At 39.5% G+C, this 12893-nt stretch overlaps 2 protein-coding genes across 2 annotated transcripts in view; both read right to left on the bottom strand.

The window, feature by feature from the left end:
• Window positions 1–1526: 1526 nt before the first annotated feature.
• On the bottom strand, window positions 1527–5603 carry get3 (guided entry of tail-anchored proteins factor 3, ATPase). Its single transcript, XM_087804138.1, has 7 exons — window positions 5426–5603; window positions 4913–5060; window positions 4634–4782; window positions 4364–4514; window positions 4182–4289; window positions 2329–2526; window positions 1527–2248 (listed from the first exon to the last, which is right to left on the bottom strand). The coding sequence occupies exons 1-7, from the start codon at window positions 5566–5568 to the stop codon at window positions 2120–2122; spliced, it is 1026 nt and encodes a 341-aa protein (XP_087660264.1). The 5' UTR covers window positions 5569–5603; the 3' UTR covers window positions 1527–2119.
• A 1306-nt stretch (window positions 5604–6909) lies between these two features.
• Window positions 6910–12893, bottom strand: part of LOC148089192 (target of Myb1 membrane trafficking protein) — a 6238-nt gene continuing 254 nt past the window's right edge. The window contains exons 2-15 of the mRNA XM_087804126.1: window positions 12156–12240; window positions 11379–11457; window positions 11168–11317; window positions 10969–11103; window positions 10756–10890; window positions 9951–10067; window positions 9446–9579; window positions 9340–9382; window positions 9134–9269; window positions 8807–8873; window positions 8151–8226; window positions 8022–8081; window positions 7889–7928; window positions 6910–7828 (exon numbers count right to left, since the gene is read on the bottom strand). Of these exons, the coding sequence (XP_087660252.1) occupies window positions 7689–7828; window positions 7889–7928; window positions 8022–8081; window positions 8151–8226; window positions 8807–8873; window positions 9134–9269; window positions 9340–9382; window positions 9446–9579; window positions 9951–10067; window positions 10756–10890; window positions 10969–11103; window positions 11168–11317; window positions 11379–11457; window positions 12156–12240 (1397 nt within the window). The 3' untranslated portion in view covers window positions 6910–7688. The remainder of the gene's footprint in view (window positions 7829–7888; window positions 7929–8021; window positions 8082–8150; window positions 8227–8806; window positions 8874–9133; window positions 9270–9339; window positions 9383–9445; window positions 9580–9950; window positions 10068–10755; window positions 10891–10968; window positions 11104–11167; window positions 11318–11378; window positions 11458–12155; window positions 12241–12893) is intronic.

Genomic DNA, 12893 nt, shown 5'->3' with positions numbered 1-12893 from the left:
GCAGGATGGTCAGTGCAGGATGGTCAGTGCAGGATGGTCAGTGCAGGATGGTCAGTGCGCCTCCGTGCGTAATCGGCACCGGTGGAAACGCGTCTCCATGTCCCCTCGCAGCAGCGCGTCCCTCCTCTCCTGCCTGGATGTTTTTGTGCCACCGGTGTTCGTCCGAGCAGAACACAACACTGAGACGTGTCAGGTTAAGTGTGGGCAGCATGGCAGTAATCCTCGGGGCCCCCCCAAAAAAAACGAGGAGGGGGAGGAGCTCGTTAGCGCGGCCCCCGACCGGGACAAACGGCCCCCATGATGGACCGATACCGACAGGTCGCAGTGGACTGGACTGGACACGGGGGGAAAAAATGACAAAACTCCAGCTAGTGGACCGTGGATAACGTTCAAGGGAAGTCATGTTCCAGTCAAAACAAAGCAGGATGGAGGGTCGTAAGAGAGCGACATCACAAGACTGCAACAGAGCCAAACGAAGTGGCCCTTAGAGGGACCACTAGGAGGGAAGGATCCTCAACCTTGCACTACTTTTATACAGTTGACGTTTTTAAAATGAGTATAAAAATACACTTTCATCTTGATTAATTTCGAGAAAGAAAGACAATAAATTATATCAATATTTTTTTTAAAAAAAGGTAGAAAATATAAGATTTTAAACGTCGTAGTTCTGTGAGAAAATCAAGTAGTGGTCAACCTTTTAAACGCTTCTATAGACGCCGCAGAATGACTGCCTTTTGTGTTCTCTTATTTCATTCTTTTTATTCATTTGTTTTAATCTGGACTGACATAAAAAATATATATATATATTTTAGAAATAATAAAAGAAATAATAAATAATGTTAAACTTCATTATTTCAGCTACAGAACTTGGTAGAACATGTAGAGGACACTCTGGAAAGGTTTTTGGTCATTAACGGGTTTCATATAGACAACAGTGACAATTCAGAATCAAAAAATAAACTTTTTTCTTTTTGAAAGATATTTCATTATAAAATCCTATTGAGAATGTCACTTCTAATATATATAGAGATATATAACAAAACATTAATAGAAAGAAAAATCTAAGTATTTATGAAAATAACCAACTCATCTATAAATTACATCCAGATTGTTTTGAATCAAAACAAGTTTAGTCATACATTTTATTTGTATTTTTTTGGCAAAAAGTTTCCTCACTTTTAACCTGATTCACTGCCAAACATTTGACTCACAAATTTTTAGATTTATATTGTAAAACTCATTAATATAGTCAAAGTTAGAGAGAGCGCAGACTCTTACAGGAGTTAATTTCTACAAATATTAAGATTTTCTTTTCTTTAATTCAATAGTATTGCCCAATAAATCCAAATAACTTGGTGGTTTTTTTTTGTTTACGGTTAAAACATCCTTGAATAGAATCCATGGGACAGCAGGAGGCAGAAGAGATGCAGAACTCCCTCACGTTCTAAACAAGAACAGCTTGTTCCACACAACAGCGACACACAACTCTTCAAATGACTCACACAGAAATAACCAGCACGAGGAGGCAGCAGCAGAAAAGTTTATTTCACACTGACGACATCCAAAAAGATTAAATGAAGCTTAATTACTTTAAATTTATATAAGACAGGTGGAACTCCAGTCCGTGGTCAGCACTCGCAACATTCAATAGATTTGCAATCAAAAGTTCTCTAATAAGGCGACTAAAAATCATTTGATGTCACGACTCGGCAAACGGTTTAATGTAAATATGGGAGAGTTACACGAAGAAGGAGAGCAGACCGTGATGACAGGAGGTTGAACACGTTTCCAAAACATTCACTGGGCCGCATCATAAGTCAAAAATCATTACCTACGATAGCCTCGTTCATAACTTCCTGCCCGACCACATTCCCGTGATGGTCATGTGACCGACACTGAAGAATTGGTTCAATGTTTTTATTGCCACTACATGAAGGCGTCTTATTTTGGAAAATCAACGTTTTGTCCAGACATGATTCTGCTGTGAAAGAAGAGATGTTATCGCTGGGAAACGGGTTAAATGCTTTGAAGGGAAATGAGGTTTTCACCAAACAACTGATTCGAGTACCTGGAGGGGTAGCAGGATATCAAAGAGTAAGAGTGGAGGAGGGGGGGGTCATCATTTATTTGGGGGTTTGTAGGGGTCCAGGAGTTGCATGGAGAATGTGTTGACTTTGTCGGCACCTCGGACTTCGTGCGGCAGCAGCGGCAGCTTGACTATGTGGAAATCCTCATAAAGGTCTTCCATCTGTTGGGGGGGTGCAATGACGATTACTTCCCCCCTCAGTGTCGCACAAGAGATGAAGAGAAAAAAAAAAAGCCACCCACCTGGTCTAGATACTTGGACTGGATTTTGTGACGAGCTTCACACATCTTGCACGGTCGCTCCGTCTCTGGGAAAACCAGCTGGTTGACGATAATGTTGTGGGTGTCGATGCGACATTTGGCCAGCTCCTGGATCAGCCGCTCCGTCTCGTACAGAGACAGGAACTCGGCGATGCACACGCAGATGAAGGTGGTCTGGTCCTGAGAGAACAACAACACTATGTAACTCTATATTTGGTCTAATAGACTTTCAGGTGCGAGAGTCCTTAAAGTTATGTCACAGCCTCTGACTTTATTTGAGGTTTCTCTTGCTCATAGCCACACAGGTTCAGTTCAATTGTGATTCAGAGTAAACCGTTTTTTCCTTTGGTTTCTTTTTTGTGTCGTCTTATTTTATTCTTTCATTCTGTACCAACACTAAAAAACACTATGTTGTGTTTACCACACTCTGACAAAACAGGAAAGAAACTTCAACCAGAACCGGACTAGAATGATTTTTTTCTTTGCACAACAAAGATCTTCTAGCCTTTGATATCTCCACAAAGACCTCAAAGCTTTCCTTTAATAATGTTCTTATTGAAGAACTCAAGAATTTCAACTTTCATTATCATAATTAGATCAAGTCCACAGAAATACTTTTATAACGTAGTTATATATAGAAACAACTGTTGTATTCTTTTGTCTAACTCACCGTGAGACTAGCACAACGTCAAAAAACAAAACAAAAACAACTTTTGACTCACAGAAAAAAAAAGAAGAAAGACTGGACCAAATATCAAGATCTACACACATAGTAAGTAAGTAAGTAATATTTATTTATATAGCGCTTTTCGAGACCAGGGTCACAAAGCGCTTAAACAATCAAAACAATACTCAAAAAAGTACATACTTTAAAGATCAAGATAATACTGAGAACACAACAGGAGTTCTCTCCTTTCAAGGAAAAGCCTGAACAAATAAAAACGTCTTAAGATGTTTCTTAAAGGAGTCAGTAGACTCCATCAAGCGCAAAGAGAGAGGAAGATCGTTCCAAAGCTTAGGAGCAACAGCCTGAAAAGATTTCTCTCCTCTGGTCCTGAGCCGTGTGCGTGGAACCATAAGTAGATTTTGATCCACAGACCTCAGAGCCCGAGCTGGGGTGTAAGGCTGGATCAGATCAGTGATGTAAGGAGGAGCCTGACCATGAATAGCTCTGAAAGTAAGAACATGGCTGATGTTGTGGTTCGACAAGCCAATGGAAATCTATAGCAATTCCATTTTCTTTAATATAGTTATAAATTCCAGATTGAGCAATTGGCTGCTGTGATTGGTTAAATTGTTTTATGTTCTGTAATTATACCATTATTAGGTTTACTACACCGGTTATAAAAGTATCTGACTCCGACTTTGACAAAATATTTTTGAAGCAATAAGTTAATAATTTATTGGCAGCATCTCCAAATGTTCAGAGCTAATATAGGCGCTTTGGCATCCTCAATCTGAGAAGTGTCCACCTCCAAAGGACTCGTTGTATAAACAAAGCGGGAGGTGTTTACAGCTGGCTGCAGGAGGTGTGAAGCCATCATTACATAATAATAAACTCCCACTCTCGTAACCACTCATTCGCTGAGATTCCAGAGGGAAGAGAACTTCATAAAGTAATAAGTTAAAAACACGGTCATGATGAGAGACTCACTGCATCTTGGAGAAGAAGACTTCAACATTTGAAACATGAGAGTGAGTGAGGAGAGTTGGGTTTTCATACTAGATACCCTTTAAGTCTGTTGTGTTGCAAAATCCATTTGTGTGCCGTGTTGACAAACATGATGATTATTAGTGCGACTCTTGATAAATCCATGAATTCCATCAAGTCTTACCGGATCTTTGAACTGCTCACTGACAGAGCGGATGACAGGCAGAGTCTCTTCCAGCTTTGATGCCAGCTGATCTGCGTTCATGTCTCCCAACCCCAACATGTTGCACATCTGGAGACAAAAAAAACAACAATGCATAAACAAGATTAAAAACACCTTGAACGGCAATATTCGTTTCTCCTCACCTGAGATATGAACGGACTGATCTGATTTTTGATCTGCATGAGGCGACCAAGGCCACGTTCCACAATCGTCGGGAAGTTGAGCAGTCGCAGTGTGTGACCAGTGGGGGCAGTATCGAAGACCACCACAGAGAAGTTCATTCCCTTCACCAACCTGTAAGAGACAACTTTTTTTAATGAAAGGCCATAAAGCACTAGGAGCATCATGAAGTGCACCCACTGTGATATAATTGTACAAGAACAGAGGGAATATTGAGTCAAAACTGGGCTAACCTCATGACTTCTGCATAACTCATCGCTTCATCGATACCCGGAAATGCGCTCATGGCCTCCTGCATCATTTTTTTGCCCATGCTCAGCATGTTGTCTTCCTCAAAGAATTCATCGGGCAACTCCGCCACACCCAGACTGGGGTCGATCTCCTGCAAGAGAAGTTATTTTAGGGATGGAAAAACAGATAAGTACACAAAGAAAAACTAGTTCAAGATCGTTTTGCAGACAGAAACTGCTAGGTATGGGATTAAGTACACACACAAAAACACACACACTTACCATTGCGAAAAGGTTTTCATAACCCTTGACCTTTGTAGGCACCTTAGAAAACTTCTGGTCAAAGGCGTCGGAGATGTTGTGTGCTGGATCTGTTGAAATGATGAGGACGCTCTCCCTGACCGCAGCCAGCTGGACAGCCAAACTACAACTGATGAAATTCCACAGCAAGTTTATATAAAATGAGGCAAAAAATAACCAAAAACGGTTCTACACAATGACATGTTGACAGTCAATGCTAATGGAGTTAGCAAACATTGCATTTTCGCCACCCTTTTCAAGCCGAAAATCCGCTTTCAGCAATTCTAAATATTTAGCACAAATAATTACTCGTTTACAAATAAGGAGATGTTATCATGCAGCTTTCTTACAAATACATTTCAAATACTGGCTGTTTGAAACGCAAGTTAGCACCGCTTAGCAATAGCCTGTCATTTGAACGTGTCAGCGCTAGCTAGCTCCGCAAGCTAGCTTGCTTAGCATTCAGAGCTAAAGACAGTGTTTTCATCCGCTTACCTACACGTCGTTTTACCGACGCCACCTTTACCGCCGACGAATATCCATTTCAAGGATTTCTGCTCGATTATATTCTTCAGGGTCGGTTCTAACGGCTCGACATCAGGCGCATCTTCGAACTCATCGTCCAAAGGAGCGTTCATCTTGTATGTGTGTACACCGTGACGTAGTGATGCTTACTTCACTGGCACTCGGAATTTTGACACTTCGTGGCATTACGTCATTGGCGGCGAGACTACATAACGAGAATATTTTTATATTGATTCCAGTTTGTTTTCTTAAAATGTTAAACAACAAGAAAAAACGAGAAAAAAACATGTTTAAGTGAATATATATTTGACGTTTTGTGACATAAAGTACAGAACATTTTTTTATTTTATTTTGGAAAATAAAAAAATGTAATTCACATTGTGAGCCAAATAAATTCACTCATATTTTATTTATTATCTGTTGCAAATACTGCTTTCGGTCATCACCGAATAAATAAATATATATAAATAAAATTATATATATATATATAAAGTATATATATATATATATATAACAGTGGAGACTGGAATCCAGGAGAGTCCGGAACTCTCCTAGTAGAGATTGGAATTCTTCTAATGAATCGGGATCTGAATATTGGGATTCCAATCTCTACTAGGAGAATACCAGATTCTCCTAGTAGAGATTGGAATTCTACCAGGACAATCTTTTAGGTGAACTATCACTTAGCTAAGCATTGATAATTATCATAACAATGTTTTGTACTGTACTGTACTATTTGATATCAAACTTCGCCTAATTTATTATAATGTACACGTTTGTAACTGACTTGCTGAAAAATATTAAATATTTTCTATGTAGGCAGAAAGAAATTATAGTTCACCAAGTTTTTTTCAGGTCTGCACAAATTTGAAATTACATTTTTGAACAAACCAAAGGAAAATACGATAATACGATTGTTTTGCGTGTCACTGTTCCTTTAATTCCAATCTCTACTAGGAGAGTTCCGGTCTCTCATGGATTCCAGTCTCTACTGTGACATATATATAAATAAACGATAATATAAATAATAAATATAGCAAGCTGAGAAATGTTTTTTAGTTTAGAAACGGCTCCAGATGTGGCAACAGAGCGAAAGGACGTAAGGACTGAGTCCCAGCTGTGTTAACAGCGAGTCTTTCTGGTCTCGATGTCCACCCATGACGAGAAATTTTTAAGGTTAAAAGCAAAAGTCAGGTGGATAAACATGATGATCCGACACATATGGTCTAATTTCTCTGTGAGATTTCTCAATGGAGATCAATAAAGTATCTTGATTTGAATTGAACGTCGCAGAAGCTGAGCAGCACGGTGGTAGATCTGAATACTTGGAAATAAAACAAGTCTACCATCAGGCTTCACCTTGTGTACTTCACCACAGACATCCTTGAGCACTTTAACAACCTACAAATAGAAGACAGCACAGAGAGCAGAAACAAACAAACATTTTCCAGAAGTAAAGTTTTATCTAACTTTTTTATTGTGGTTTGATTTGAAAGAAAAACGTAAAGATGCAGATGACAGCATTAATATATAAATATATGGAGCTATACATAAATGTCGATTTTTGGTTCATTTGTTTAGTAACTATCTAACATACTACTGTGATTAAACTGTATTTAAATTTGAACATATTGGAGATTAGATTAGGAAGATGCACTTTGTTTTCCCCAGCATTGGTTTGTGTGTTTGTATTTAAAGAAGAGAAAATACTCAAAACAACTCTTAAAACTCTTTTAGGATTTAATATAAATGGGCTTGTAAATGATAGCATTCTGTTAAAGATCTGATTACCATCCGGACACAGGGATTTGCCTCCGACTTGTATTCCTTCTCCACGCTGTCACGTTGAGAACAAGAAGAAGAAACACAGAAAACCTCAAACATCAAACACAGATCAACATCTTGTGACACAAATTTGTCTTGGAAAATAATGAAATGTCCTCCAATTTGTGATTCATGTCCACGTGTGAAAGAAGGATGGGCAGTATCTTCAGTCACTTTCTGTTGCTTGTGTTGAAGGAAGAGTCAGAAACTAGGATGGCAGACAAACATCAGTGGAGGAGTCTCAAAGGAAGCCATTTACAAAGCCATTATGGTCCGGCGCACTCAGCATATGTCCAATGGGAAATCAAGAGTAGGCTTAAGACATTGTTTCCCTACAAACATGCAGATGTGGACGAGGTTTACTAAAGCAAGGGGACATTTAGACCTGGTGGAAATAAAAAATCTCTGCTCAGAGTGAAAATAGTTGGTCATGCTTTTGATCCTGCTGCCGGTTGGACTGCGACGCTCGTCCGGAGGTCGGCGCGGGAGAGTCGCTCCCAGTCATCTGGTACGACGTCTTGGCCTGATCCTCCAAGAACCTTTCAAACTCTTCAAAAGACGCGGTAAGTTTATAAGTCAGGTTTCAATTTCGATCGTTAGATGACCTACCTTGGCTCGACACTCCCTCTGAAACGGCCGACTGGTCTTGCTGCATTTTCAGGAAGAGAAAACATTGAAATTAATTAAAAAATACTATTTTTTAAATAAATTATTACTACAAATGTAGGAAAGACAATCCCACCAGGTCGGTCGACAGCCATCTGTCAATATCGTTTTGCGCAGCGTTGTTCTTTGGTGTGTTCTGGGGAAGAGAAGCTGCATCAATTTCTTTTTTTCGGATGCTACCTTATCTTTATGGTGCGATACATACGCCCCCGATGACCTGCAGCCGTGAATCAAGCGCTCCAGCGAGACCCTCTACAGCACCGGGGTCTTCATATTTTACACTAGAGATTCAAAGAAAATCATAAAGACTTAAAAAAAAGTAAATGATATGATAGCATATGATATAACTTTATTCTTCCCTCATTGGGGATGTAGTAATACAGGAGCGAAACTATTGAACACACACAACCACATTAAGACATACAATGCACAGATAAATAAGGATAACAGAATAACAATACAATAATCATAAATATGATTATCGATAAGTCAGATTACTAACCTGACAATAATGACAAATTAATAAAAAAAACATACTATTTTTTAATTAAATAACTTGACTGCAGTTGGCAGGAAGGAACAGTGGAATCTCTACTTCATTTTCCAAATATTATAACATTAAAAAAAATATATATAAATATGTATTTTTTAAATATATATACATATATATTCTTTTAAATGATGTCAAGTGAATAATGCAGATGTAAATATGTATATATATATATATATATATATATATATATATAATATATCTTATTTAGCTTCTATTAGCAGTAGAAGCTAAAGCCATATACTTAGCAGGACAAAGTGTAAAGACTATAATTGTTTTGTGTAATTCTATATTCATTCATGTACTCTCACCTCTTCCTCTGCTCGGCCAGCGAGCTTCCTCGGGTCTGGGCGAACATGTCGAACTCTTCATCGGCTTCTGCGTGGATGAGAGAAATGGTTTGAAGTAACAAAGGAGGATCACTTTTAAAGAGATCTTTCTCCTCATTTTGGTCTTAATCTTCCTCTGCTGCTGGTTTTCATCCCTGTCTCTGTCCTCGGAAATTGCTCTCACTCTTTCTCACTCCTCTCCTGTCCTGATGTATCAGAAGTTAAGCCTCTTTCCCACACATATTGAACTACAACCTACTTATTCGACACATCTTTAAGGACTTCTTAAACACCCTTTTAGTTCCTTACTGTTGGTAGTTGGCTGACTCTGATTGGTCCACAAGCTCACGCTTGGTTGGCTGCTGGTTGGCAGGACGGCAGGTTGATTGACAGTTGCCCGTTCATCGTTCACTTCGACGAGGCTTAACCTGTCCACGGAACTGGACTGCAGTGAAAAAAAATTATATTTATTTGAACTTTTCTCATATAATTCTGAGTAAAATCATGTTTAATACCGTTTGTGAGTTTGTAAGCTGAGCCTTGTTCTGTCGGTCGAACCTTTTCGAGGACGACACAGATGTTAGAAAACATTCAACTGGTGCGATTTAAGCTTCCGGTCACCTCTCGTATCGGATGAAAGCGTTGTTCAGGTCGTCGTTGATCACCAGCAGCTCCGCTATGAAGCTCTCGTCCACCAGCTGAGGGATCAACTCCACAACCCGAGTCTGCATGTCCTTACAGGCGGAGTACAACTGCTGCTCGGACGAAAGTCAGAGACTTTAAGGTTAAAAATGTTCATATCTGCTTCTTAAACCAGCAGAAATTGTTGAGTTGAAAGTACAACTTAAATGACTGGCAATTACTGAGCGCAGACCTCTGCCAAGCGGAGAATTTAAACCCATTCATTCAAATTACAATAATGTCACTTATTTATTCTTGTATATTAAGCAGAGCTCCCTCTATAGCTCACAAATGTTCTAAAGACTTGTGGATCCAGATGGTAGTTTCAGAAAACTTTCAAAATGTAATCATCTGTTAATCATCCCATTATTAGCATTATCTATGTTGTTTTTGGCGTTATTAATGTGACAGACACTGAAAAAAACCTCCCCAAAAACGGACATACCTGTAGTAGCTCCGTGTCATCGGCGCCACTCTCCCCTGGTTTCAGCTCATTCAACATCTCCGACATGACGGTGAGATTTCCCCTCACGAGTGCCAGCTCGCTCCGCAACTTTTGCTCCTGGATTCAGGATTCAAAACAGAACCAACTAATTAAATCCATTACGTACCATCTAAGATACGTAGCAACGATGTTGCTCGTGAACGTTCAGCACCAGCAGTAGGACGTTTTTTTGAGCCAAAATATGTTTTTTTCTAAAAGCCACAACTACTAAATATATATCGTTTGTCATGAGGAGACTTTGTCACAATTTTATCATTAACGATTGTGCAATGCTCGCTGAATATTTGAGATAAACAAACTTGTTTTAAAGCTAAAAGTAAACATTAAATAACATATTAAATAGTGACAGTTTCCATCACTTTCCGCGATCTTTTTGCAAGAACTGTGGATTTTTTTTCCAATTTCCACACATTCTTTTTTTAGTGTTGCTTATTCCCTTATGCTGGAGTCTATCCCCGTTTCATCGGGCGAAAGGCGGGGGACACCCTGGATAGGAGGCTAGTCTGTTGCAGGACACACAACCATTCACACACACACTCATACCTACGGACAATTTCCTCAAGTTCCCAATCAACCCCTGTATGTTTTTGAACTGTGGGAGGAAACCGGAGTGCCCGGAGTAAACCCGAGCAACACAGAGCGAACATACAAACTCCACCCTGACAATGTTTTACATTTTAGTGAAAATAACATTTTTCACCCTTTAACTCAGATCATATGTCTATTTGTTATTATCAGGCAGTACCTGCTCCACTGAGAGCGATCCCGGGCTTCTGTCATTTTGAACTCGGGTTGAGGAAATGTCCGTGCGATCACTTGGGGGTGTTTGTGGTCGACTGACATGAGGCGTTGTCTCCCGAGTCTCGTTTTCTGGAATACTCTGGAAAATAAAAGGCAAAGAATTTTTGCTGCTTATCATGTTTTTTTTTCATATTGATGTTCGTTGGGTCTGGCTCACCCTGCTGGGGGTGTGTATGGGGGACAGGGCATCCAAGTCGGTCATGGGAAACTCCAGCCCTCGTTTCCTTAAGTCGTCATAAACATAAACCACTCCGACCAGAGACGGGACGCTCCGAAAGGCATCTGCCCACGACTGAGGAGAGAAAGAGTCGAGATGAGCAACAAGATGGTGGGACGAGTGTACTATACATGCAGACCTGGATGAGGCTCAGCACTCTGTCATGGAGGGCGGTGGGGGGGTTGTATTTAGGCAGTATTGAACGCACCAAAACTCCTTCAACAAACTCCTGAGACGCCACCAGAACGTGGAAGCGGTGACCACAGTTCTTCACACAGGCTTCCAGAACCTGCACGCGGGACATTTATTTAAACCCAGGCTTTGAAAGGAGAACGTTTCAATTGACTCACAGTGAGAGCCAACATGATCTCTCTGAAGTTCTTGCTGCCGACTATTCTCCTCTTGATAGCTTTCACAGCATCCCTGGGGCTGTAACACAACAAAACATTTGTCCACGAACAGGGTGACAGTCAGCAGACATTCGGGGGAATTTATTTTACGTGTGAACTGAAATCACTGTAATTTAAATTGTCCATTGTCTTTTAACAATAACAATATACACATTTATTTGTATTTGACGACTTATATTTCCCAAACAAGGGTTATATCACATCATATATTATTATAATATTTGTTGAATTGCTGGGAATCTATTTTTCCTTAATCAACTATAGTCTTACTTCAACTGTATAGTTTGAGATAACTTTGTTATGATAAGACACTTTAAATAAAATTGAATTGAATATATCGTATCATATCACTTTCTTTCCCTTGAATCTCTAGTGTAAAACATGAAGACACCAGTACAGACTAGTGTCTCGCTGCAGCTGCAACGTGGAGGTCAATTTCATTATTGTCATGGTTGATAATAATATAGTGAATATCTTTAACTCTTGCGTTGTCTCTGGGTCAGGGCTGAACCACATGCTATTACAACTTAATAATTAAATGAATTTAAACAATAAAAAAATCCCATATTTTTTGCTTTAGTTCTTTTTTTGGGGGCGTATCATATATTTGAACTACTTTAACTGATCATTCTCTTGAATCTACCTCTAAATCTAATTGTACATTTTGTTAAGACAGCAAAGAGAAACATTTTACAGAAAGCAGGGATGAGTTCTTACCCGTCTTCTGTCTCATTGATAATGTCACATATCTCCATATTAAGACCCCAGTCCTCCGACTGCAGGCCGACGCTGGTCGCTCTTTCTGTAACAGTAGGTTAACAAAAGCAAACTTTAGAATATTGGCTTTTCAAAAAATGTCATGTATTTTTTTTTTGTATCACTTTATAGACCAACACTTGAGAAAGAAATGTAAAGATTTATAAGATACATTTTAATTTTTAACAAAGTTCCCTTTTAGGAATAAAGGACATTATTATTGGGATCTTGGTGTTTGCCCCTTAGAGGCACTAATCCAACACAGCATTCCTAGACTTAAAGGGTTCATGATAATCTCTTTCTTCACACTCCCTCCTTCACTCCCTCTTTCACTCCCTCCTTCATGTGACCATCAGCTGCTTCTGATCTCATTGTTTTGAAGCCACCTCACGACTGCATGACAGAGATCTACTGTAACGTAGTTATGTTGGAAAACACCATCATCACTCGTGTCAGTCTTGATAAATGCAAGCATGTATTTTCCACGTCGTTTTCTGTGATCATTCGTTGAGTTTATCCTCCGTTATTTAGGAAGTGCAGCGTGAGCCCAGACAGTGATTTAATTGGCTGAACCGCTGTCAATCAAGGTCAAGCGACCAATCAACGACGAAAAGAAAGTTTGGTCCTCAAGAGTTGAATAATGTTTTAAAACCCCACAGTCTGTCTCATGTAAACCCATCTTTTAAATCCCATTGTTAC

This window comes from Callionymus lyra, chromosome 1 (assembly GCF_982586985.1).
Source record: "Callionymus lyra chromosome 1, fCalLyr1.hap1.1, whole genome shotgun sequence".
Classification (NCBI taxonomy): Eukaryota; Metazoa; Chordata; class Actinopteri; order Syngnathiformes; family Callionymidae; genus Callionymus; species Callionymus lyra.
Note: the sequence above shows the minus strand (reverse complement) of the source record. Positions and strands in the feature narration are given on the sequence as shown.

Excerpts from the sequence above, each read along its gene's own strand:
- get3 (XM_087804138.1), bottom strand. The coding sequence starts at position 5,568 with ATGAACGCTCCTTTGGACGATGAGTTCGAAGATGCGCCTGATGTCGAG. Across the intron at positions 4,515-4,633 it reads AGTTATGCAGAAGTCATGAG|GTTGGTGAAGGGAATGAACT; the intron begins GTTAGCCCAGTT and ends TGTCTCTTACAG. Across the intron at positions 2,249-2,328 it reads AGTCCAAGTATCTAGACCAG|ATGGAAGACCTTTATGAGGA; the intron begins GTGGGTGGCTTT and ends CCCCCCCAACAG.